Raw genomic sequence first — 27,694 nt, 5'->3', positions numbered from 1 at the left:
CGGGAATAAGTAACTAACTTCAGCCTCGAATCGGGAATAAGTAACTAACTTCAGCCCCGTAAAATCCACCGTGTCTGCTTCTTTACAATACATGAATAAAATCAAATAAAATAAAAACTTGTCAGTTTAAGCAGTATGTTGCATAAACTCTTTACACTAAAAAGTCACTGATTCGGTATGGTTGGTACATTTCTCAGGGGAGCGCGTTTGAAATTATAAATACCATAACCCACTGAGACATCCAGCATCCTAAATGGTTATAAAGTACAACAAATAATGTATAAACTAACTATAAAGGTTAAAAACAAATAAGACAATATGCCTATCAATAAAATCCAACAAAAGATTATATTACATCAAATTGTAACTCCTTCTTGAAAATGCATTTTTGATAAACCAAACAAACCAAAACAAAAAACAAGTTATTTAAAGTTTTGAAAAATAAATGAATACACACAACATGGTTGAGCCCTGACCAGCCGCCATGTTGATAAGGTCGACAAATGAATTATCGTGTGATTTCCGATCTGTTTAATGGACAGCAATCAAATCCCGCGGTGTTTCTGACTCCCGCGATCCCTCGCGCCCCTTTGCTTGACTGGTTTCCTGCTTCCACAGTTGTTTGTTTAATGGCGGAATAGCCGAAGTAACGGCCGGCTCTGTATTTGCTGTATACCGGGAAAAGCAAAACCGAGAGGCGGGTAGAGACTAACTGCCACATGCAACTTCTCGCCCTGGTTGGGGTGAGGCAGAAAGAGACGGTCATTGGAGCTGCGGGGACCGAGCGAGGTGTGGCAAGAAGAAGGAACCCACAGCCTGGAAGGAACGGCCTGTGAACTCCGCGGGTAGAAGAGAGTACGGTCGAGAAGCAGCGCATAGACACGGGGGAAATATACGTGTAACCCCCCTTGGAGCGACACATATAAACACCTGGGATTGACCCGTAGCGTTACAGCTGATATAACACAGAGTGCAAACGAGCCGGAGCGATTCTAAATACAAACAGACCGGGGCAGACCGTGAAAACGAAAGACTGGATCCGGCTCTTTGCTCTGCTCTACTCAACTCTCTGTAGACTGTGTCTCAAGTCGTCCGTCAGTACCTTGTTTGTCTTTTTCTTGTTTAACACGGTTCCTGGGCTGTTTCTTCTTAGTATTTTGTGAACGGGCAGATTGCTTTGGTTGATCTCTTGCTTTTAGTCCAGTGAACGAAGTAGACGTCACGGTTAGTACTACTGTACTGTACTGTTTCACGGAGGATAACCATTCTTGGGATTTTTTGTTTCGGTAATTACCGGAGACGAGTATAGCACTGCAGGCATATTGATCTTGGGACAAAACTGTAGTGAAGCTCCTGATCTACAAACTACTACAACAGTATCAAGTGGTTCAACTTGTCCGTCCCCCACACGGGAGACAGACTGAACAGAAAAGCGGTTTTTATTGTGGAATACAAACATACATCTAGAAGGAAGCCCATTTTGGCTGCCTGGTGGTGCCGTATCTGCTGCCCTAGAAAGCCGGACTGCGAGTGATGAGTCGGTGACTGTCTGAGGGGGGAAACAGGTATAGTTATTTTGACAGTACTACTACTGTTGCCTGGGTTAGTGGTTACACAGGCTAGGTAACTGAATTGCTGAAAAGAACGTTACCGGTTTTTTAAATTACTAATTTATTTCATTTGTTTGAAAGGTTTTGAACTGACTGAACTTTTTATTATTTTGTAATTGTTGAAATCCTGATGTACCGGTAGCTACCATGATAAAGTTTAGACAGTGGCGCTCGATTTTCCTTACAGTCCCGACTGAACATCGCTCTCGATACACACATATCGTTACGTCATAAGTGATCACGATAATTACTTTACACATTTTGTGTTCTGTGGTTTTCAAAATGAAGTTTACATTAGATTAACATCACAATCATTAAGTATTCCGTGTAAATGTCACCCTAGGATACAAAAATAAAGGAAATATCATTCTAAATGTAGTTCTCGTTAGTGTGATCACAAAACTTTAAGGGGGAAAGACCAGGCAGCAAAATCTACATTTGATAATGGGGGGGAAACTAGCCATAACAACAATGCAGTTTTGAGTCACTCACTACGCTTACATGGCATGAAGTTATCGTATTTCTCTGTAGTCGGATTCCACGGAATAGGATTTTGCAATCGGAATACAGTGTTTACCTGGCAGTTGGATAAGCCAGTGCGATAGTTATCTCAGTATACATGGCGTTGATGTAATCGGATTTCCCTGCTTATAAATTGCCGAATTTACAGATACGTCATCTTGTTGTTCTATTTGTCTATAATCATAAAATAAGTTCTCTCTCTCTCTCTCTCTCTCTCTCTCTCTCTCTCTCTCTCTCTCTCTCTCTCTCTCTCTCTCTCTCTAATATATATATATATATATATATATATATAATCATTTTTTTTCTTGATTCATTTTCTTACCTAATACGGGTTAAATGCTGCCGAGGCTACAGCTATTCTCCTCTCAGTTTTATTTGAGAACTTCATTCAAGTCATGATGCGGATCGATAACACATTTTTCCTAATGTACATTTCAGCATTTATGATGATGCAATTAAAAATGAATGCGAACCTTGGAATGTTCATGCTTTTCCGTTGTCAGCGTTTAGCTGTAGAGCAAGACAGACGGCCATACTGACGATTACACCCCAATTGTGCTACGTACAGCTGTTGCTTTCAGTAAGCCCAGTCGCACTGTATGGGTCAAATAGAGGTAGGGATTGGTGGTACATAACTGTACTTAAGAAATTTACAGATGCAGATTGGCGAGAGAATTTCAGTATGACATGAGTGTCATTTGTAAAGCTCTGCGAAATGGTAAAGCCATTTATGAGCCCAAATGATATACACCTGTGTGTCAGAGACCCATTTAATTCGTCGAGACATTTTATTAAAAAAAAAAAAAAAAAAAAATCTGATTGCAGTGTTTACGTGGCAGGATTTCCGAATTTGAAATTTCTGATTTGAAGTGCCCTGTAAACGAAGTGACCACTCTCACATTAACTGGATGTAAACATTATGTAGGTCCTTTGAGTGGTTCTATTTAGGAGCGACTGCATTTTATAAACCCTACATTCCAGATCTCGCCATATAAATGAGTGAAATTCTCAGCACTTAGTGTTTTTGTACCTCCAGCTTACCCTATTACCTGCTTTAGTAGTACACTTTTAGACAGCACTTCTGAAAGTAAATCTGTTAACTCACAGTAAAGGTTTTGTAACCTAGCATGTTTATTCTTTTTTTTTTCCTTAGTCCAATTTAGATGGTATGGCCCTTGTTTCCCATTAACAGATTTTTACCCCCCAAATTATGCAAAGTTCCATAAATTCATGGGATGGCAGGTGCCACAGAAACAATGGATTATAAATATATTTCAGTGTTCTGTCTGAATTAAAAACAATACCCAATACATATTTGTGCTCCCAACTTACTTCATAGTGACATGCTATCTGCTTTCTTCATAGTCATGATGGCTAGCAGGTTTTAAGGTTGTTTCAAGACATATTTAAATGACACTTGTCAACTGGTTCACTTATTAAGAGTTTGCCCATTTATCTGATCTCAGAGCTCAGTTGACAGTCATTAATTGTATCAATGTTGAACTTGTGCGGAGGTCTCTGTTGCACTGAAGAAAGACACAGGTGATTTCAAGAACAAGGCGGCCAATAACAAACCAGTGCTTTGAGGTGCTACGATTTACCAATAAAATAAAGGTGAATGGTGATTGGCTAGATTTTTTTTTTTTTTTAAATCGTAGTTCTTTAAAGGGGTGCCAGAAGCAATGTAAAGATTGTGAATTGTCTGGTTTTCTGCAGCACAGGCTAAACAAGATAAACATATTTAGATATACAGTATGATGAATCGGCATAAAAAAGAAGATAGTGGTAAAACAATAAGGGAATGTTTTATATGAAACGCTTGTGTGGTTTAATCATCTAGGATTTTGTTTTTGTATTTTCTGTTTAGCAGAGGCCCCTCTCACATTGTGTTGGTCCCAGACTGAAATGAATAACACAGTTTCACACTCTGTAGATAGTTTTATTTCATTGTTCTAGTTTGGGTCCTGGTCAGGTACAATTCTTTATTTGAAAAATGTCATTAAGGTGCCAGTCTCGCTGCACATTAACCAGAATCTTTGTGTTTCAGTTCTTTCCATTTTGCCATGAAGATTTACTTTAACCATTTGGAAATGTAAAACTGAAAGTAATACAATCTGAGAGTAAAAGCCCGGCAACCAAATGCAGTGCTTGATGTGCCAAAAAACAAACATTTGCCATACTCACATCAAACACACTCTTTTCCTGTGGGTTGTAGCATAACCTCCCTTTTAGAAATTAGACGTTCAAATAAAACTTGGCTTGCTTGGACAAGTAAGACAGCAGAAGTACTCTGACAATTCAGAAATTATGTAAAACGGTACCTAGATAAAACAATGCTATATGTTTAGTAAGCTCTCCAGCATGTACAAACTGCTCAGTTAATAAGAACGCTGCTACGGTACAAAGCTTTTCAATTCAATTAGTGGCGGTTATATCTGTGTGAAGTTGTATTAAATGTGTACACATGTAAGTTTAGTTTAAATGTGATGGCGTTTACAGTGCAGTGGTGCAGTGCTGTATACAGCTGCTGTGGTTAAGATGTGTGTCTGTGTGTCTCACAGCAGGTAAACGGGAGAGATGTGGAGCAGCAAGGCCAGCGAGGCACCCCTAACCACTCTCAGCAGAGACTCCAGGAGAGGTGAAACGCACAAACACTCACACCAGTCACTCGTTGCAACAGTTTCCTGTCTATTAAAAATAATCAGTCTGTTCAGCTGCTTTTTATTGTATTTAGAACATTGTTTTATACATGCAACTACACTTAAAATTTCCACTGTTATTTTGTTAAACACTTTGACAATGAAAGGAGACACGGTACTCCGGTTTCCTCCCACAGTCCAAAGACATTCTGTCAAGGTTGATTGGTCACTCTAAATTACCCTCTGTGTGAGTGTGTGTGTGTGTGTGTGTGGTGCCCTGCGATGGACTGGCGTCCTGTCCAGGGTGTAGTCTCACCTTGCGCCCTGTGTATGCCGGGTTAGGCTCCGGCTCACCGCGACCCTGTAAAGGAGTAAGTGGTTAATGATAATGGGTGGATGGATGGACTTTGACAATGCAAATCCATGATGAAGTGCCCTTGATTTTCAACAATCAACCCATGGGGTTTCAATGTCCTGAACTGAATGGTTCTTTTAAAGCGATCTATATGCAAGGTTTCCAAACCGAGACCATCTCAAGGTTAGAACTCCATTTTAGAACTTGTTTTCTTCTTCAAGCTTTTTCCAGTTTTTTTAAATAGTTAAAACATATAGGCTAAGGGGGCTCCCGAGTGGCGCATCCAGTAAAAGCACTTGCGTAGAGTGCAGGATGCGTCCTATAGTCTGGACGTCGCAAGTTCGAGTCCAGGCTATTCCTTTGCCGACCGAGGACAGGAGCTCCCGGGGGCGGCGCTCAATTGGCTGAGCGTCGCCCGGGGGGAGAGAGGGTTAGGTCGGCCGGGGTTTCCTCGACTCACCGCGCACCAGCGACCCCTGTAGTCTGGCCGGGCGCCTGCGGGCTTGCCTGTAAGCTGCCCGAGAGCTGTGTTGTCCTCCGACACTGTAGCTCTTGGGTGGCTGCATGGTGAGTCCGCAGTGAAAAAAAGCGGTCGGCTGACGGCACACACTTCGGAGGACAGTGTGTGTTCGTCTTCGCCCTCCCGAGTCAGCGCAGGGGTGGTAGTGGTGAGCTGAGCATAATAAAATAATTGGCAATTCCAAACTGGGAGAAAATAATAAAAATAATTGGCAATGACTAAATGTATAAAAAACAAACAAAAAAAAAAACAAAAAAAACATATAGGCTAACCACCAGTATCTTCAAAGAGTTTGTTTGTTATGCAAACATATGCCGCCTCCTGTGATCTAAATAAATGATATTGAAGAGAAAACAGCCAAATGTTATACATCATCGTGCCAAACAGTTTACCTGTTACACGTCATGGCTGGTATTTTCCACTATGGGCAACTCTCAGGCAAATTGCCCACTCCTTAGCAAAATGTATGAAGTGGGCAATTTGACCACAGTTCAATTCAGTCTTACTACTGTCACCTTTTAGATACCCACATTTGTTTGCCTGTAGCACGGCACTTTAACCAGCCTACAAATCTGATACCTTTGTGAAGTAAGTGCCTGCTGATGGAGCTATATGAGGCAAGATTCAAGGAAAAAAAAGTGTGAGCCTCTACTTAACATTCAAATAGTGTCTTCATAAAATGAAATCCAAGAAGTCTTTGTCGATGACTTTGTTCTATCAAAGACTAATGACCTTGTATATCAGAAAACAAAATGTGTTGCTGCACCGTGATCCTAATCCTATAGGGAGACCTTGCTTAACAGACTCTTTTTGCTAGCTAGTTCCTTGTGATGCACGCTGTTTCCATGGTTCAGCAGCTGTGCATTGCTAAGCAATCTGCAATAAACATGTACGGCTGGCACACCTGTCACTGTGTCAGACTTCCATAAGAGATGGATCAGATAACTGGGCCTTGTAGAAATTATTTATCCCCATGCAGGGACACATATTATAACTTCTTGTAAGTTCAAACATATCTGTTACTTACAAAAACAAGCTTTAAAAAAAAAAAAAAAATACTGAATAATCATTCCGGTTTGCATTCATTCACTGGTATATGGTTTGTATTCAATGCAGGAGGATGTTCCAGTAAATCACAAGCCCTGATAGGGGGGGAGTGGTTTATTTAAAGACTTCCTCCTAAGGGACCACGAACGATCCTTCAGTATACTGTTTATACCAAGTATATATTTAAAATAAACAGCAATACCATTTTTATATTCAATCAAATAAATGAGGGATTATTATCATGATTTACTGGGACATGCTCTTCTTTTAAATCGAATGCATTATTGAGGTCTCATTGTATTGGTGCTTGCACTATTGAGATCTCGGTAGTCTTAGGGTTCAGAAGGAAAGAGTAAACCATTTACTGGCCTCTAAAGCTGCAACTTTCAAATATTAAAATAATCTAATAATCTATCAATTTATTAATACTTGGATTATTTGATGTAAATGGAGGTGATGAGGAAGAAAGATTGCATGAAAGATTGCACAAAAGCACACACCGGCAGTGCATTCCAGGCTTCCCCTAAACACTTAAATGATTTGGTAGGTACTGTACATGACTCCTATAGTAAAGCTATGATTCCTATTAGTAATAATAATAGAACATTCCAAATGCAACACTTAATACAGTGCTGTGTAATTAATGCAGCCACTGTATATTAAAGTTGCGATTTCAGTGCAGTAATAAATATAAACAGTTTGCACATGTATATACTTGCTTTCAAGATGGATTTTTGTTCATCTGTTCAAAAACAAGAAGAAAAAAACTTAAATAGATAACCAGAACATAAGTTCTTAAGACTCCCTCTTTATCACCATTTGAAATAAAACGTTTTATGCTGTGTTTCATTACAAGAGTTGCAGCTAACAATAATGACGCATAACATACAGTAATTACATAACAGTAAAAGCTCACTCACAAAATTGAACAGCCAGTACAGTGTTTGCAAAACGGCAATAAACCTCATCACAAAATTTAACAGTAAATAAGTTAGTAAGTACAGTACTTGCATCATGGCCCAGTCTTTCTTTCCCATTGCTAACCAGAGCAACAGGAAAGAAGATCACTGATTGGCTAGAGAGGATGACAAGGCATACCAATCCTCCACTAGCAAAAGACAATGTGAGAGTGACGTTTCCTTTTCTGTTTCAGTTTATTTTTCAGCATTATTGTGCAACGAAATTACATATAAATAGTAAACATTGTAGTCGCATTAAAAGTTGCTGCAGCTATAAAACGTTGTGGTCTGTGTTAAAAGTTGCGGTTTCCGCAACAAATTCACGGCCCGCGATTTTCTTACAGCCTTAATAAATAATAATCATTGCTTTGAGCCTGGAAGGTTTCTGCTGTTATTTTTGATATGTGACACCCTTTTAAGAAACAGAATCGGCTCAAAATAAGTGTATTTAAACTCAGAAAATGTGTTCATTACAAAACAAGATAACTTGTTTTTACCTTCATATCCTGATTGGGCCTCTCATTCTGTTTCGCCTTATTGTTATTTCAAACACAGCTGACAAATTACTTTAATTGTTCATCCCCGATCCTACTTTCCAGTTCACATTTCTTTCATTGCTATTTGGGTTTTTATTTGTTTTTTGTTTTTATTAATTTTTTTTTTTTTTACTACAAATCAATATTTTAAGTGATGGATTTACTTTACACTCTGTACTGACTATTTAATGCTGAAAATAACATTTCTCCGGGCATCTGTTAAACTGGCGAGGAAAATAACAAAAGCACCACGAGAAGATTAATGTTTAGAGTGAGGTAGAGATGGAAAATAGAAACGGAAAAGTATGAAGCCATAAATATTACCAACTTTACTAGGAGTCATTTTGGGTTTTCAGAGATGGTGATAATTTGAGTTTCGCCAGATACAAACATTTATAAAAAACATTCTCGTTCAATCACTCACTATTCAAACTGAATTCCCAGTCCAGATGTATACCCTTCCGTATCCAATATAAAAGTTGCTGTGGTACACTTTGCAGTTTTACCATGCTTTCCCTTATCTTACACTATAGTTTATTACAATTATTTGCCATACTACTCTGTTCTTTTCCATGCTTGCCTGTGCATACCGTGTTTTCACTTTGCTTTACTGCACTTCACTAAACTTTTCCGTTTTAAACTAATAAGAGATGAAGCCTACCTTTTTAAATTGTTTTCAGCTCTTAAACAGTTGCAGAGTTCAAGTTATTTATAAAATGATATAGTTAACAAAATCTGCAACTGTTAAGAGCTGAAAACAATTAAAGGTATAATTAAGCAAATTATCAGTTTAGTTAAGGGTCTAGTTAAGTAATTGAGAGCTCAGCTGGAATGAAAACCAGCAGGACACGGGGTCCCCAGGAAAGTCAGCACAGCAAATATAATGACACAAAGTACATTTTAAAAAATATATTTTAAGATAATTAGTAGTCAGGCAAAAGAAAGGTTTCAAGCTTGTAGGATGCATTCTGTAAGGGTGCCAACAACAAACTTGTGCTGCTATGATAAAGTTCTTTCTTGCATAAGCGGGGAAAAAAACAACAAAAAACAAACCATGAACACAACCCTTCCAACAACAGCTAGCACCATCCAAACACTCACTGACACACACACACACACACACACACACACAGAGCAATCACTTCCCAACCACAACAAACGGGCATCACACAACAAGTTATTCATTACAAACAATAAATGAACACATCTTTATAAACTAGGACCAAAGGGTAACACTTTTAACGTAACACAAAACTGTACAACAATTAATTAACAAGACAACACTTTTCCACAAAACGCTTCCCAATCCCAGCATCCTCTACCTTATTTACATGCCAGCCCCCCCTTCCAGGAGAGGCTGACTCTGGCCATGGAACCCGAGCTGCCAACAGATGGTAACAGCGAGTCAGTCCGGCCATTCCCGCTACTATATCTGTCTATCTGTCTGTCTAGCTGTCTATCTGTCTATCTATATCATGAAAGCATTCATGCACATCAACGCTTTTTTTATATTGGTGCTGGCCAATATAAGGCATTTTGTACACTAAAGACTGTCTCCACAAAGTCATGAACCAGTTCTTAGTAATGGTGAATTAACCATCCCGGCATACCTTGTTTAATTGTTTCTATTTGTGCAGTCGGGACTGGTCGCACACTCAAAAAAAACTTCCATATTCTTGACATGACCACTGATGTTGTGCAGCAAAATCTTACTACATTTTATTTGCTTAAACATTTTATCAACCAGAACAAAGTAAAAACACAACGTGTTTCGTGAAGACACTTTTTAAATAAGTTACATGCTTATGCATTGTCATTTTACTACATTATCTTGCTTTCTTTTTTTTTTATAGGCAGAGGTGTAGAAAAAGGTAGCGTAGAGTTTAACCTGTTGTAGAAAGACAGGTCCCATTTGCTGACCTCAATATACAGAAAGAAATTAGTCATTTTTATTGAACGGATGGCCTATCTATCATTCGGAAGCCTTGTGAAGAAAAATATGTTGCTTTCTGTTTTATAGGGCACGGTATTCTGACATTTTATCTGATAAAATATAACAATATAACTCAGGGGGGTTCCAGTTCACACAAGATGTATCCTCCTCTCCAGCAAAGTATTTTATACCGTGCCTTATAAAAATTACAGTAATGCGACTGGTTCGTATTCCCATGTGTCTTTATAAGGTTGCATGGTTTATTTAGAGTGGTACGTCAACATAACTTGCCGTTATTCCTGAAACTAAGGCAGCTGCATGATTTTTTTCTGCGCAATGTAAATGTGCTGTAAAATAACAGATCACATATTAAATAAATAGTTGGGAAATAACCAATTTAGTTTTTTGTTTTCTCCCCAATTTAGTAGTGTCCAATTTTTTACATTTTTTTTTTCAAGCTCAGCTCACCGCTACCACCCCTGTCCTGACTTGGGAGGGGTGAAGACGAACACACGCTGTCCCGCTTTTTTACACACTGCAGACTCGCCATGCAGCCACCCAGAGCCACAGCGTCGAAGGACAACGCAGCCCTGGGCAGCTTACAGGCCCGCAGGCGCCCGGCCAGACCTCGCTCGGCCAATTGTGCGCCGCCCCCTGGGAGCTCCCATCCTTGGTCGGCAAAGGAATAGCCTGGACTCGAACCGGTGTTCTAGCATTTTGGCCCTTGGAAAAAGTTTATTTTAAAAATTCCACACCCCTGATTGCCAGTAACTGCACATTCATAAAAACAGTGTCTCATATCAGACCATTTTTTGGGTGCTTATTTTATTGTAATGCACTTAACCAATTGTGTCTGTCACACTTATATTACATTTTTACAAGGGATGTATGTTAGCGAGTGATGTGCCAGAAACACAGTACTGTCCTCCTTCACTTTGAATACATTGCTGGTTTGTCTTTAACAAAGTAAACTGCAGGAAGGGATCAACATCTCTTTTAATAAAGTGTGTTCCTCATCACGTGAACGTGTTCCTCTTTTCTCTCATCCTGTAGAGCTGTCAACAGCATGGGATAGCCTGAATCAGACCAAAGCTACTGTAAGTATTTCAATCTGCAGTCCAAACGTTATTGTATTGCATTACAAGATAATATTTAGATTCATACACTGTGGATGTAAGTTGTGGTGATATATTTTATCATAGTTATCCTTTTTAAGTATGTGACTACTCTCTAGGTCATCTAAACTCCATGCTAATTGTGCCCCGATTTTGATCGCATTTTATTTTATATAAGCACTTCATTATATGGGGATGCCGTTTTTTAGCACAAGGGTCTGGTGATGTATAGGCCTGTATATTTTGATTTAGTGCTCTTGTATGTGCAGCAGTGATGGGGGATAATGTATTAGGGGCGTCAAGTTTAAGCTTATATATGCTTAAGTTTATTGCAACTAAACTCAGATATTGGCCACCTTTATTCATTTGACACAATCAGAAAGTGATTTAATCAACCGACAAACGCCAGGATAAGCCACAACAGGATTATTATTTCAGAACAATATTTCAGGAATGCATCGGATTGTATGAAACAACTTATTTTTAGGGATAATCTTGGGATAACAACTATGGTTTGTGATTTACCAAGGACTGTAAAATGCTTAAATAAAAATCCAACTGTGTTTTATGCCAGCGGGCTCAAGATTGATCAACTCAACACCAAAGTGTAACAGTCCAGTACAGTTCCCTGCAGTTGGTGCAGTACAGGTTTGCACTGACATAGCCATGTGTTACTTTCAGTTGCGTCACATTGAGAATCGCCTGGAAGCCGCCCCCAGCACCACGGCTGTGTTGGATTCGGTGATGGACACCAAGAAGAGCAGTGGAGGGGCCACCAGGAAGATCAGCAGGAAAGGTGAGCTGAGAAATACCCAGGAGAGGAGCTGGAACCCACAGACACTGACCAAAGCCTGCCTCGGGACCAGAGATACTGCAGCTGTCAACGTAGCCTCTACATGCACCTGCAGTACTCGTATTGGTAGCAAGTAGTTCCACCGTCCTTATCAGTGCACTGGCTGCCTTTGACAGAAAAGGTCTTAATACTGAATCTTTAGCTGTTCTTATCGGTCGTGTCATAGTAAAAATGCTCAGTTTAGCATCAACATTGCTTGTTGTGATAAAGTACTGTATGCGTTCATAAAAAATCTGTTTTCTTTCTTCTTTTTAGCTTTTAGTTTTGTTTCTGCACCACAGTTTTGACCACCCAGGTTGACTGTTTTTGTGTGCTCATGTCAAACAGAAAGGGTTCTTTGTGTTGGCTGCTGTATTTCATATGGGGGATTAATGCTGCTTTTTTTTTCCTTCACTTTTGTTTGGGGACAGCCGATTGAAGATGAAAAATTAGACTCCAGGTTTTACTATGAGCTTAAAGCAGGCTATAGACATGCATTAAGATCACAGTCTGCTAGTTCCACAGTACTAATCTTGCCATGCCTTGTGTTGATTAAGGTACTCCATTATTAGGGCTAATCGGAGTCTGTGAAAGCAGCTTGGTAAAATGTGGCTCTACAATGGGAGTCTCATTTCCTTGCCTGACTTGTGCTGCAGTGAGTGAGTCTCTCTATTGTTCACCTGCTGCTTGCTTTCCTCTGGCAGATGGACGGTACCTGGAAGAGTCCTGCACCTCTGCCTCAGCCCCCAAGCCTTCGGGCCGCAGCCGAGCGCGCAGAGAGAAGCCGTCACGCAGCCCCCTGAGAGCCACCACGCTGGAGAGCAATGTGAAGAGGAGCAGTCGAGTGGAGTTTAGGGAGCCCCTGGCATCGTACAGGTCAGCAGCCAATTTCATACTGTTTTACACCTCTTCACAGAGCTTTCTTTAGGGAAGCTACATTTCTGGATATTTTCCTAGAAGTTGGAACTTTTAAAGTTTAAAGTTTTTACAACAATTCCCCAATATGTTTTCAATCAAAAAAGCCATCCTGTGAAGCCCTACATAATGGTGCTGTCACGTGTTTACTTTATGATAACATTAATGTGGATGATCCTACTGTACACAACATATATGTGAATATGGAAAAGACAAGTACAGTAGTCCATCATGTATCTGACTGTATCTGTGGGACCAGAGTAAGGGTGGATAAATGAATTCTGTTTTAAATATTATACACAGCTGTAACAATTACTATATTCTCACAATTATTGTTTTGAGATTCAGCTTTTATTAGGGAGCTCCTCGAAATCCCTTGTTAAGAAAGAGCTAGGGTATTAATGCTTGTGACAGGATAGCCATGTGCCGTACTGGTGCATGCATTCGCTGCTGAGTGAGAGGCAGGAGATCGAGATGGAGGTTGAAGTTGATAGCAACACACTGAACAGCTCACATGACACTACGAGCAACAGTAGCGCACGGATTACATACAACACAGTGTACGAAAACTTTGGTGGGATCTACAATCTCTGAACTATTCTTCTCTGTTCAATGAACTCCGGGTACTCGTCCGGCCTGTCGGCGGTTTCGACTTGCTTACTCAGTCTTCGGTATCTCTCTGTCTCTTCTTTAGCTCAGTTGACTTTGTTTTTGCAGCAGCCCTGAGGTGAATAAATGGAAACTTATTATACCTGACGCCCTGCTGGAACACACCTACTTGCTGATTAGATTCCATACCTGGTAATCACACACAACAGACAGGCTCTCCCAGAAGTGTCGGTTACTTCATTAATTAATTACAATATATACACACTATTTACAACATACATTTACACAAAAAAACGTCTTCATGTGCAGGGCTGCTGTCCTGCCAGAATGCTGTATACGCTTCTATTAGTGTTGGGTAATTTACACAGTAGCAAAATGCACAGGGTTTACAAGAAAAAAAACAAAACACGTGGGTGATGTTGCTGAAGAGCTTGATCATGGCGGATAAACGGTTAGATTTGGATATGTGATGGGCGGATACACAACAGATTACTGTAGTTGTATTTACATTGTTGCTAGTGCTAAGTGGAAGCAGATTGCAAAGACAGCTCTTCACTGCAATTCTTTAAGGAGAAGTACGGGCTTGTCTTCTCCAGAGGGTTCAGTGAAGTAAAGAGTAAACCAGCCGTGTGTTTTTGACTTGAAGTACTCAACCGAAGTAGTGTTGTGTAGTGCTGGGGGATACTGAATTTGAATCACGATACTGATACCAAAGTCTCCTAGAAAGGAAAGCCATGCACGTAGTAAGCAAAGGGAACAGCAAGAACTGCTCCTGTTTATTGTCCTGTAACACAAAGGTTGTAACGAAACAATTTTAATTAAAGAGAAAATATTCAGTGCAGTCTCCATCAGATTTTTATCGTTTAAGTTAAGTTGTGAACAAATCTCTGTTCATAAATGTACAGTATTTGGCACAAGGCACTTGATAATTGGCACATAAGGTTAACTGAGAAAGTAAACTGCACATTTTGCAGCTAGGTGAACTGCGTCTGACAATTTGTTTTGCTTACTTCCTCAGTACACTGTTGAATTTTATTTTATTTTGTATAACATTTTGAGAATGCCCGTGTTTCATAAAATAAACACAAAAAATGTCCAAAATCAGGTGGAACCCAATTTAATAATGTTTAGGGTTTCCAAGCCACTTATCACTATGCAGTACATACAAAAGTTCAAATGAATTAATTTACAGAAATAAATAACATTCTGATGAAATCAAAATAGTTCAAATGCATCTTATTAAACCCTTTACAGACCAGTGTTACACAAAATACACACTATGGTCTACTTCAGAGGTTTTGAACCTGGGGTACTTCTGAGGGTCATAGGTACGCAGGATGACTCAGAAATGCACAAAAGAAAATATTGATCTTGAATTATTTTTTTTAACATTATTGTATATTATCGTAAACCACTCAGCATAAATATTTCATTTTTGTTTAGAAGCTCAAGGGTTACGGTCTGACTACAGTTTCAAATGATCAACCACCTGTACGCATGTGTGATTTTGATTGAGAGGATTTCCACTCTGATATGAGGGTGTGTGAAGCAGGCATCTGGCGATTCTGCCTATGGAGTGCTCTGTGCTGCTCCTGAACTTATCGTATAATTGAATACTAATCAGTGAAACGCAATCTTTTTAGAAGTATAAATGCTCCAGTAAACACATCATAATAATCACACTACTCATGCTTTGACGGTTTTTGTTTTATTTGGGCGCTGCTGCATTTTAGTAACAGTAATAGCGACTGTACATCCAGATTATCCTGTGTGTCGTTTGGACAGATTCTTGCAAAAGAAAAACAAAAGAAAACACAAAACAGTCTACAGAAAGTGCCAAGTCACGGAAAGTTAGTCCCTTTGGATAATTGTTGGCTTTAAATAAAAAGTTTATCATTGTTAGTTATTATAGTTTTTTCTAGTGGTTAATGTTTTTGATGTTGTAAGCATTTTAAATGGTACACAATTATGCCAAGATGGGAAATAATTAGTATTATAATATATTATAATATATAATTATAATAACTTTGCCGAATAAGTTATTATAATTACAAGTAGACCACTGGTCTACTTGATTTAAATGTACATTACTACAGTACTAACGTAATACTGTAGTATTTCAACTGAAATAATTACAAGGGAGATAAACATACCTGTAAATTATACAGAAACCAATAATAAAGGTCAGCCTCCAAATATAATAAAGAACACATCTCTCTACATCCAGAAGTTTATTTTACAAAGATTTAACAACTGTTGGGCAAATGACTAATTTAACATATTTATTCATTTTAATACTGTTTCTCCAAGTAATGTAGCAGGCTACCACAATTTTTGCAAAATTTTGCTTGGGACAAGGCTTTCGTTGGAATGCATTTAAAGAGATGATATTCTCTACATGCGCATGAGCACAGATGCGCTCCCAATGTGTTTAAATGCCTGCGCTCCATTTATAAATCTTTAACACCCGGTGAATTTGGTAGGCAAGTAAAATAATTTGATAGGCAATGCCTACCGTTGCCTACTGCTATGAAGCTGCTTTGTGTTGTGCAACATCATATTGTAAAACAGGCATTACATTGTTTGGTTATTTACTAGATTTTGTACATGTTGAGTTTATGTACAAAATAATATTTATTTGTGTAATTTATATTTCTAACTTATACTTTTTAAAGCCCCTTACTGTTGATGGCATGGTTTTGGTAAAAAATAAATACAAATAAAAAAATGCTTAGCACTTCAAACCAACGTTTTCAATAAGTAATTGTTTAAATAGCCTAATATAAACCATTGTTGTCATTTTGTTGCTTTAAATAAGTCGTCACTGTGTTCATGGATGTGGAATGCATTTGTACCCCTTGAAGGGTTCATTTACCACAAAGCTGTCTTGCATTTCAAATACTGAGTTTCATATTGTGTTTGATCTGAAGTCCTCAATTTATGTAGTGTTTGCCTATAGATTGTTGATACGAGTCAGGGCACATTTTTGAATGAGCTCAAACTTATATACTACTATACTTCCAAAAAAGTATGTTTTCACAAGCAATACTTGGCTTGACTGTAAGCACCGACATTTTTAAAGCACATGTCAAATCCTGGTAGTACAGTCTCCATGATATTACCGGTATATTGCGGAACACTAGTGTGTGATGATGACAGTCAAGATGAATATGACAATCTTGTCCTGCTTTATAAAAAAACTAAACAAAAAAAAGAAACTAGGGAGGTCCTATTTTAATGATTTAGATCACGGTATTATTTGGATCCTCTCATATTCGGCCTCTTTGCAGGCTATGCAAATATAGTATATAATCTTGACAGTTGTCTTTTAGTTCCTGCGAGATCCAATGTGTTCCCCACCCCTTTGATGTCTGTAGGGACCCAACGCCTCCTTACTTGACCTGCTCCCAGCTGGACGCTGCATCGCTGACCTCTGACCTGCCCTCCAGCGAGCCGTTGAGGAGAGCCGATCGGCTGAGCCGCATGATCTACGAGCGAGACACGCGGGACTCTCAGAGCAGAGACATGGCCAGCACGCACTCCTCTGGCATAGAGGACACTGTGGTGCGGTACCTCAATGACAGACCAGCACTCGATGCTTTGCACACCTCGCAGGTATGTCACACGTGTCATTAAGATGACGATTCTGGTAATAAGAATGCTGCTGAAATATTTTTTTTCCTGTAATTAATAAAATGGCATGTTTTTTGTTTGACCACTTTGCATATGATTGAAACTCACCTTTAACTGGACAAAGGATCTAACCTGAGATGCTGTTTTGATCAGTTTTCTATATATCTTGACATCTCAGAAACAAAGCACTTATTGTTGTGTATTGCAGGACAATCTTCAGGGATCTCTCACTCTTATGTTGCTGCTGTTCTGTCAAGTTGTGCACTAGCTGAACATTACTGCAACTACTACTGAACTACTGCAACTCCAACTAAAAGCTTATAGAATAAGTGAGATGTGTCTCTCTCCTGCAGGTACCACGCTGTAATGGGTACGGAGAGCTGCAGGATCCCAGTCAACCACCAATGGAAACCCAGTCGCAGTCCTCCAGCCCGGGCTCCACGTCCCATAGGCTGGAGATCCTGCGGAGGAGGCAGCATGACGACAAGCTGGAAAAACTGAAGGAGCGCATCCGCAAGCAGAGGGAGCAGTCCGAGGAGTCCGCAGAGAGGGAGCGGCTTGCGGGATACCTGGAGCAGCCTGTGGGCATCGGCACTGAGACTGCGCCTCCCACTGCCAAAGTGCGCAAGGTGGCAGCAGCCCCTCCTGCACCCACATATAAAGGTATGTGCTGCACTGCTGGGGATCCAACTCCATTATAAATGACTTATTTTCAAATAATTTGTGTTTCATCTTTCCCTTTTTTAATCTCGCTTTTTCTCTCCAAGGTTTCAATCCCACAGAAACCAAGATGCGCACCCCCGATGGGAAGGTCTGGCGTGAGCAGGAGTTCCACAATCTCAGCAGGGAGATCTACAGGGATCTCTCTCTCCAGCTAGCAGGTGAGAATCAGATCCATTGCTCGCTCTGAAGAGTGGCTTTCACATGTTCCTTTATCATATCGGGGATACTTTTTTAAATAGAGAGAATATCTGAGGGCCACTTTCCAAGTTAAATGATATGGACTTGTGACAGAAGTGTTAAACACAAGAGAAATGATCTGCTGTGGGGTTGGAATTAGATTATCACTGGCCTTGGATTTTTAGTGCTATGCTGTTTTATCATTCTTAAAACTGTACAATACTATCTATACTTGATCTAGGCTGTACATTGTTATCTCTATTACATTTAAGAATAGTGTTTCTATATAAATATGAATATATTTTCGTACATAATAAAAGATCATCTTAAAACCCGCTTGTGAACATAGAAACGCAACATGACTTTAAGACCCAAGTTGTTACCCACTGGAAATTTAGTTTTTAAAAAAATCTAAAATTGATTAGCTTGGCTGCCTCTCTTGCATCCTGTGTCACTGTGTGTTTACAGGACTGGCTGGAATCCAGTACATAGTGTATGGCTCGAGGTATTTCACTTTAACTACAGCATCACTGGATTTAGTAGCTTGCAGAGGGCTGGGTGGAGGCTTATTGCACTGGACTGCAGGGAAAGGGAGGAATGATTGCAATTCCCACAACACTTTTGGGAATGTGACACCCACTTCTCCCTCTTGCAGTACTGTGATGCCAAGACTTTCCATAGCTAGCATTCCCATTCAGTTAGACTGACTGTTCTTAAACAGAAGCCTTGTTAATGCTCCTCTTTCAAGGTTGGTTTGTTTGTCATTTGTTTGTGTTTTGGATATCTTCTGTTCTGTTAAATGTTTTATCACTCCTTGACGATATACAATTATTATTCTTTTAAAGTAAGGTCAGTGTCATTAATTTTTTGACAGAGCAAGTGGTAAATGCAGTTGCTTCTGGTACCTTTCCTTCAGTGTTCAGTTAAAAAAAGAAACAAATGTGTTAAACTTGTACAACTTATGAAAAAACTACAGATCTCCCTGCATAAAACACACCACATGAAGACTTTCTTAAAGTAGCATATTTCAAAATGCAAAACAGAAATCGCCCAAAGTGTGAGTTTATGTACATTCCTTCTTAAGACCTCTTGAATTGCACTCAGTGTGAAGGTATAGCTGTTAGGCCTAGTACTTCATTTTATTTCTTCATTTAAGAGATCTCATAAGGTAGTAAGCTTTTTATTCACCCAAATAAATAATGTTTTAAACTATCCTCACCTTGACTGTCAGACTGTAGTTCATTGCTAATCGACATTGGAAGCATTTCCAGGAATTCAGTATACTGGATGTCAGAGCGTTATAGCCGGAAGGACTTTTAACGGAAAAATAAAATTGCCTTACCTTAAATATATAAGACGACAAATAATTTGAATAATAAGAAGAAATTGAATAATGAATAATAATCCACCCTGATCCTTTTCAATCTTTTTTGTGTTTCTGGCTGAGCTTGCTGGATCCAGTGCGCACTCCGTATTTCTTTTATTTTTCTCTCTCTCTAACTGCTTCCCTGGTAGTTTTAGCAGTATTTGTAGTTGACCATGTAATTTGCTCACAGTTTAAACCTGGTTTTCACATGAAAATTGAAATGCACATGCTAACACTGTTGATGGTTTGCTAAATTGCTACATTTGTATGTAAATGAGGACACTCCCCTAAAGTTCAGTCTATGTCCAGCACTAACGCTGACTTGCCGGTTGAGCACTAAAACACAGTTGCTAAATCACACTTGCGCCTGATTCTGGTGCATGAACTGTCCACAAAAGTGTTTTGCGATTGCCTTAGGGGTTTGTGAACATTGCTAAATAGGACCCGTTATGTATGCATGGGATTTAATATGGGGGTTACTGAGAGTGCCCTCCATAGACATTGTGCCACCTCGCTGCAGTATACTGTTTTATTCTTGGCCATTACTACTATAACCTTAAAGCCTTATAAATTGCTTGTCCAACTTATTCAATTTACATGTCTATTTGTCACAATTTATAGTTTCATAATCTGCATATATACGGAGGCTTTTGAGCTCTGTCTGCAAGTCACACATTTTTAAATGACATTGTCTGCTCTGATTTTGTATTTAGGGATGTATGCCACTGACTGACTTGGTTTTTTTAGCGCCATACGTCCTTTGTCACCAGTTAACTTTTAGTTCAAGCCATGTGTAAATTGTATTTAATGATTTGTTGATGTTTCTTTCTCAGAAAGCACGAAAGCCAAGGATAAACCAGCTGAAAAAGGCAAAGGCATGAAGGCTGCTAAACCTGTGAGGAAAGTGCACAAAGCAGCCCGCTCACCAAGTCCTGACACCAAACCAGGTTAGTTACTAAACTCATTCAGTACATAGCCATTCTGTTCACGGTCAGTGCGAGTACAGCCTTTTAAAACAAATTTGGAAATCTAACTGGAGTTTGGGATCCTGGTTGAGCCAGTTGCCTGATTCCAAGAAATCTGGTCTGAGGACCTGGTATCTCTTTCAGGTCCTTTTCGAATTTGATTTCTCATTAACATTATAAATGCCACAAGCAGAAAGGAATATTCAACCTCTCACTGCAACATCTGAACAGAAAAACACAGGGATCCCACACAGAAATACAAGCCTTTCTATAACCAGACGCAAGTTCTATATACACAATTTGACAGTGCTGTTTCCAACCCAGCCCAGTTTCTCATTGGAAATTTAGAATTCAACCTTGTAGTAGCACCATAGTGATGTTTTGTTTTTCACATCACAGATATGTCTGGGTTTTTCTATAGACGAGTATCTGAAATATTTAGTCTCCAGCACACAATCTCAAAGACTTTTAGAAGCTAAAGGCGTGCTGTGTACAGCTGTCCCACTGTGTGTCACATGGAGGCTGCCCTGTATTTATCTGCATGCCAGTCCTAGCAGTCATGAGCAGGACCATTCTTCCTTCTTGCTGACTGTCTTATACCCCTTCTCCACTGGCACACCCGACCCGTGAGGGTACGGTACGGGTACTGGTGCTGCTCCACTGGCTATTAGTCAAGCAAGAACCAAACCGTGAAACTCTGGTCTCACAAGACATCTGAATCTGGCTCCGAGCCAAGCCGGGCCAGTGCTAGGTTAAGGATTTTCGTTATTATGTTGCATCAATCAGTACATTCCAGAAAGAAACAACAAACCAGGCAGCGAGTGTGATGAGAGAAAAGTACAGCCTTGGGACGCTGAGGAAGTGAAGGCTGTAGTTTCTCTGTGGGCAGATAGAAGTGTTCAGGAAGATCTGGAGTAGTGCGTCAGAAATGAGAACGTTTATGGCCAAATTTCTGACGATTTGAAGCAAATAGACATAAATCACGGGTACGGTACACTAACTCACACACTCAAACAAAAAATTCTACCAAATTTCTCATTATTGACCTTTATTATATTAATATATATAAAAAAATGCAAAAAAATAAAACAATTCTAAACTTATTTACAAAAATATAGTAAATCAAAATACAGCTGTACCATACATACAACTACAGCTCTCGTTGCACTCACGCAGCTTTTTTTGTTAAGCACCTAAACAAAAAACAACTCTCCTTAAATGGGATATCTTTGGCAAATCATTTTCAAAAACTTTTTTCCCTGCAACAGAACTAATTTAACTTTATTGAGCCATTTTATAATCAATACAATTTCCTAAATATAGTGATACAAGATACAGCTGTACCGTTGGTCTATTCATTTTTGAACACAATTTGTTTGCGCATCTTTCGGCAAACTGAGTTAATAACAACTGTCTTTGCGTGTGACAACCCAGGCTCTCCTTAACCGCACCGTGAGGGCTCGGTACGGCCCCGGCGCGGCTCGGGTGTACACTGGAAAAGAGGTATTACTGGCTACCGCAAGGGCTGCATATCCACAGACTTTGGAGTTCATCCCCTCCCCCTCTCCCTCTCTTTGCAGTCACTGTAGTAAGGGATTGCTCAGCACTGCCTGCTAAAAATAACCCTACACATTAAAAGAGGTCTAGTATCTGGTTCTGCTTAGTTGGCTCTTTCAGACTTATGCTGCTGACTTTCTATAGAATTAGGTTTACAGTGAGAACAGTTGGAGTGTATTTGAAGGTGTACCAGTGAAGGCTTTCAAATACTAACATGTACAGCCACGTGAAGCAAGGTTAAGTACATTGTAATGAGGCTCACTGTCTCTTACGAACGATGTAGGTCGTGGGGGTCATTCTCACACAGGTAAAATGGAGTGTGTACAAGGATTGTTGGAAACCTTTGGTCAAGGTCTCAGATTATTCGACCCATTTTCTGTTTTAAGTTTATTGCAGTATGCTCGATCATTTAATAATTGTGTTTACCATCTGCTGAACAAAGCACTTTTGTTAGAATGCTTCAAACTGCAACACCACATTGTTTTGAGCAAAGGATATATCTTAATAGAATAATATATACTGTGACAGTATAACATACATATTGTACAACTTTTGTAATTCTTTTAAAGGTTCTCTTGCTGTGCAAATTTTATACCGGCCCATCCCTATCCCTATTAACATTTTGTTAAGAAACACTGAGGGGAGCTTGTATGAATTTCCAAATCCACGGCCATCCCAACACATCTGATAAACCATGTCAGCTTGCAGCTTGCAGCTTCCTTTGGCAAAATCTACCTTTACTTTGACCTGTGACTTTGAAGAGACCTAACACTTTGAGATATTGGATTCCTACTCTGTACACTGCTATAGTCTGTGATTGTTTCGGTCAGGTTTGATCATGGGGTTTGTACAAGGAAATATAATATATTAAGATAATATATTAAGCTGCCTCCACCACACTGTGAAAGCCTCATATCTCAGAAACCTTTGGTACTTGTGACTTCATATTTACAGGGTTATACAGTATAAACTAGGGATGGGCTGGTATAAAATGTCCACAGTATGATAACCTATCAAAAAAATACCATGGTAACCTTAATATCACGGCATATAGTACATCATGCAAGCTGTAAAATGAAGGCTTTAGGGAAAATATGGAGATAAGTAAATGACTTCCACAAAAATAACACAATCACACTTCCTTTCACAGACTGCTTTACACTTTGGCGGTTTTATATTTTATTACAACACAAAGCTGAAAAAAGGCACAGCAATTTCAATGTTTTCTTTTAAAGACAATCGGAATTTTAAGACTTTAAAAGAACACCCTTGTTGTACAATGTGCACTTTGTTAAGGCTGCAAGTTTCATCGCTTGGTTTTAGAAACAAGTTTGCAGTAGAAAGATGCAAAGGGCAAAGGCAAAATGACGGTGATGATGGTGATTGACAGTAAGATTGAGGTGGAGGGAAAGTTGAAGTGTGAGGTGAGAAAGCTGAGTAGCACCGAGACAAGAAAAAACACGTCTCAGGTGGTCATATGAAAATGACCTTTACTTCACTTTGTTCATAGGAACACAAAAACAGCCTTATCCATTGTATACCGTAATGTAGCTGTTTGCGATGTAGCATAACAAGAAGGGTATCATAACCATAGTGAGCCTAAACCACGTTAAACTGCAAAACTGGCTTCCAGACTCCCCTCCAGTATAAACCCTGCATGCTAAATGTGTTTCTGACCTTGAAATTGACTGACAAAATATGAGTGCCATGTTGAGGTCATGTGACTTTAGAAGTTTCTGCAGTGAACAGAGTTATTGTGATTCAATCTGAGTTCTGCCCTTTGGATGCTTTTGTTTTTGTTCAGTTTTCTATGCCTCTCTTTCTTCAGGAGCCCATGTTATAAATGCAGCCTCTTGGCGTGAGGGACAGAAGCTGGTGAAGATGGTTTTAGGACCAGCTCCCAAGACTGTGCGAGAGAGGAGAGCAGCATCTACAGACAGAGCTGGGAGAGAAGGGGCCAGCAGAGCAGGTGTGTGTCTTGTGTCAAACCTGTCGGCACAGCCATATACAATTGGATCAAAACCAGTTTTATGTAGTGTGTTTCCTTTTTTATGTGAAGCCAAGCTGAGCAGGAATTTGTTTAGCTATTTATTTCTATCTGGCGGTTAAAAGTTAGGAGATACTTACACATCCGATACTGTATACTGCAATTAAGATTACATGATGTTTGTAAGTACATGGGGGAAAGAAAAAACAAAACAAAAAAAAAATACATGGCATCATTTCTAAAATCTCATCTCTGGCTATGGAGACAAACAGTGCTCCAGTTGTATAACAAGCAAAGGTCCATGTGCATTATGTTATCCTATTTAAATACAACTCTAAACTCATTTTCAATTATTTGCTGTGACCGTCTTACATCTCCATGGCAGAATGGAGGATGGTAAACATAAGGAAACTTTCTTTTTTTCTGTAGAGTAATGAGGAACAGTGTTTTGATTTTAAATGTGGTGTACATTCCCCTTCTAATACATAACTTGCCAATACCTTGTTGATTTACTACAATTCCAAAATGTAATTGCCTAGCACCCTTCACTTGCAAATACAAGGTGTGGGTTCAATCAAGACAGTAAATTGCAGGCAACTCCTTTGTTAATGAAAAATGCACATTTTTAGAATGTTTTGAAGACGGGACGGGACAGGGGTGGGAAACAGGGGCAGCTGATGCAGACATGAGAATGTTCCTAACGGCTCCAAAAAGATTATAGCTAGAAGAAAATCTTTGGGTCCTGTCCAAATCCTTCAGCGTGTGTGTGCGCAGCAATTCTGCAGTCCTGTAGATGTGCATGGAGTTATGGGTCATCATTGACATCACAAAGGAATTATTAGAATGCTAAACTACCTTTTCACTGCCACAGTAAATTAACAATCTATCCCCTGGTGTGCTACAATGTAAATGGCACTTGTAAATTGTAATATTCTTAAAAAATCATTCAGCTTCACTACTTTAAGCATAAAGTGTGGCTAGACACACAAGAAAGTGTAGCATGACATTTGAAAATCCAAGGCAATAGTTTAAGAGGGATGTAAACCAAAACAAATACAGCCAGTTCAAGTCTATCATGAGCCTTGAGTTCTTACTGCAGTATCACCCATCGGTTGTGCCAAGAAGCATAACTGCAATCAAAAGATCAAACAAATAGGGGTCCCTGAGTGGCTCACCTAGTAAAAGCACGGCCGCGTGGTGTGCAGGGTGAGCCATGCAATTGGAGAGCGTGGCTTTGCGTCCTGGCTGTGGAAGTCGCCTGTCTTCCCTGGGGATTCTGGAGGGAGCATCTGATTGGCTCTGGCGCTTCCACGGGTTAGGGAGGCAAACTCGGAAGGGACTGTTTCTCATTGCGCTGCAGCGGACCCTACCGACCAGGTGCCTGGTGAGCTCAGGCGAACACCTGCAGGGCTGGCCTTTGTCTTCCAGAGGCCGGTAACTCGCTGGCATCTGCTCTCGATTTCCTGGGTGTGAAAGAGGAAATTGGCTTGGTCATATTGGGTGGATGCCCACTGAACCTTCAGTTCTCCTGAGGTGTGTGGGAAATTGCTCCTGTGAGGGAACATAATTGGACATTGAAACCTGAGGGCACTCTCAATTTTAAAAAAATCAACAAAAAATACTCAAATGTCAGTTTGTAAGCTGGAATGAACTGTTTACTTTTTGCTATTTCAGGGCCCATGGTAAGATCAGGCTCGGACACGCGTCTCGAAGCAACACAGAAATTCAGAAAGCATAGCGCGGAACAGCCTAAGAGCAACAGAGCTCCCCAGCCTGAGGGAGAGAACTCTGTGAATAAAGACTTCCTGCCCGCTGACATCCGCGGGATCCTGGACGACCTGCAGCTGGACAGCCGAGCAGCAGCGTCCGAGAGCAGGCCAGCGGGCAGGAAGGTGGGGGCCTCCTCTCGTCTCTCCCGGAGCGCCAGCCCTGCCAAGCGCAAACAGGAGACGGGAGACGTGGGGCCAAAAAAACGGCACTACGACTCGGACAGCGTGCGGCAGTTTATCATGCGGCAGCAGGAGGAACGCAAGAAGAAGCAGACAGAGGAGAAGAGAGCGCAGAGGGAGGAGGCAGAGTGCAGGACCAAGCGGCTGCAGGAGCTCTACAAGAAGCAGAAGGAAGCTTTTGCCAAGTCCAAGCTCTCCGGTGGCCATGTGGAAGTGCCAGCTCAGAAACGCTTGCAGGAGACGTATTCGAAACTCCTGCTGGAGCAAGCGCAGCTAGAAGAGCTGCCTCAGGTACCGCCGGTGGTGGAGAGTCAGCAGGTAAAGGGATTCTTGTATGTTATGTACTATACTATAACAAAACTGGCAAACCTTGTGCTTGAAGACATGGATTCAAATTCTCCATGAAAGATTTGTCACAATATATTACCAAGTTGCTTGTTAGTAATACTACATATCTTATGATTTGTTTATTGCAATATTTTGATATTGATTCTAAATGTAATAAGTGGTTTGTTGTGTCGACCCGGTTTAGCCAAGGCCTGTGTATCAGCCGTCGGGGGAGTCTGATAAAGAAAACAAAGGACACAATCGTCCCCTGAGCGCTTCCTCCAGCAGTGACCTATCTCTGTCAGAGCCACAGCAGCAGCCTCCTCTCACCAGGTAACAACCCTGCTGATCTCTTTACTTTCACCTCATTACATTCAACAGCCCATGTTCTGTCAAGCAGTTGCACCCTCAGATCTCTTGATTTTAAATATTCCGTTTGAGTGATCCAAACACTGTTAAGTCACATTTTCTTTAGTTTTTAGTAACATAATTAATTTCTGCCTGCTTGTGGATAGATATGGTTACTCCCTGCAAAGTCAAGTGCGCAAATGTTCAGCTAGTGTCCTCAAGTAAGCTTACTTTCTTAAATTGCATTGCAAGAGCTGTTCATCAAAAGAATGTACTTGCGTTACGCACTAATAAAGGCACCAGGCAAAATGCCTCCTGCATTTTTTGGTTTAATTTCTGATTGAGTATTTTGAAGTTAAGGATTAATGATGTCCTGCATTGCATGATAGCAGTGTATCTACTAGTCTGTGTGTGTGTTGGCACATGGCTAATTTAAATACAATGCAAGCATTTATCAGTAAAGAAAAATCTATGTTGAGAGCACTCTACAGTGGGATCCTCATGTTCCTACCCCTGTGCCATGGATCAACCAATCTTTATTTATATAGCACACTTCAAATCATCAAGGTATCTGAGTGCTTTACATAAGCTTGCCGTCTGTTCTGACGGTGTTGGATGGCTGCAATTAAATTTTATGAAAAAACTTTAATTCAGCAGCACTTCACTATTTCTGCCACCAGGAGGCAGAAGAAAATGGAAAAAACTTTAAATAACAGAAGGGTCTGCTGTGGCCTTCCATTGCTTCCATGCTTTTAGGAAACAAAACCCAAAACAAGGGTGCAGCTACAAAACATAGACAAAGTCAGGATTGAAAGTTTCATTGAAAGTTGTTTATTGTTGGCTTATGTATGGTCACAACATAACCTGTCCATCACCATGTAGTAATCAATGCGAAGCAATTTGATTCATAAGATTTATATTTATGAACATGTATAATTTGTTTGCTGTCAGATTATACATTTATAAAGGCAGTTTATCCTTTTATTGTAATGTTAGCAAGGGTATCTGACTCTGAATACATTAATAATATTATACAATTCTATTAATTAAATAAATGGTCACAGATTGAC

At 40.0% G+C, this 27,694-nt stretch overlaps 1 protein-coding gene across 5 annotated transcripts in view; it reads left to right on the top strand.

The window, feature by feature from the left end:
* Positions 1 to 545: 545 nt before the first annotated feature.
* Positions 546 to 27,694, top strand: part of cep350 (centrosomal protein 350) — an 80,632-nt gene continuing 53,483 nt past the window's right edge. For all 5 annotated transcript variants that reach the window (XM_059031939.1, XM_034008695.3, XM_034008673.3 and 2 more), the window contains exons 1-12: positions 546 to 1,565; positions 4,694 to 4,770; positions 11,175 to 11,218; positions 11,918 to 12,032; positions 12,773 to 12,944; positions 16,970 to 17,207; positions 17,579 to 17,888; positions 17,993 to 18,106; positions 20,325 to 20,438; positions 23,842 to 23,982; positions 25,675 to 26,267; positions 26,482 to 26,609. In XM_059031939.1, the coding sequence (XP_058887922.1) occupies positions 4,710 to 4,770; positions 11,175 to 11,218; positions 11,918 to 12,032; positions 12,773 to 12,944; positions 16,970 to 17,207; positions 17,579 to 17,888; positions 17,993 to 18,106; positions 20,325 to 20,438; positions 23,842 to 23,982; positions 25,675 to 26,267; positions 26,482 to 26,609 (2,030 nt within the window). In that variant the 5' untranslated portion in view covers positions 546 to 1,565; positions 4,694 to 4,709. The remainder of the gene's footprint in view (positions 1,566 to 4,693; positions 4,771 to 11,174; positions 11,219 to 11,917; positions 12,033 to 12,772; positions 12,945 to 16,969; positions 17,208 to 17,578; positions 17,889 to 17,992; positions 18,107 to 20,324; positions 20,439 to 23,841; positions 23,983 to 25,674; positions 26,268 to 26,481; positions 26,610 to 27,694) is intronic.

Source organism: Acipenser ruthenus, chromosome 10 (genome assembly GCF_902713425.1).
Source record: "Acipenser ruthenus chromosome 10, fAciRut3.2 maternal haplotype, whole genome shotgun sequence".
Taxonomy (NCBI): domain Eukaryota; kingdom Metazoa; phylum Chordata; class Actinopteri; order Acipenseriformes; family Acipenseridae; genus Acipenser; species Acipenser ruthenus.
The sequence above is the reverse complement of the archived record's forward strand: the minus strand, read 5'-3'. Positions and strand labels throughout refer to the sequence as shown.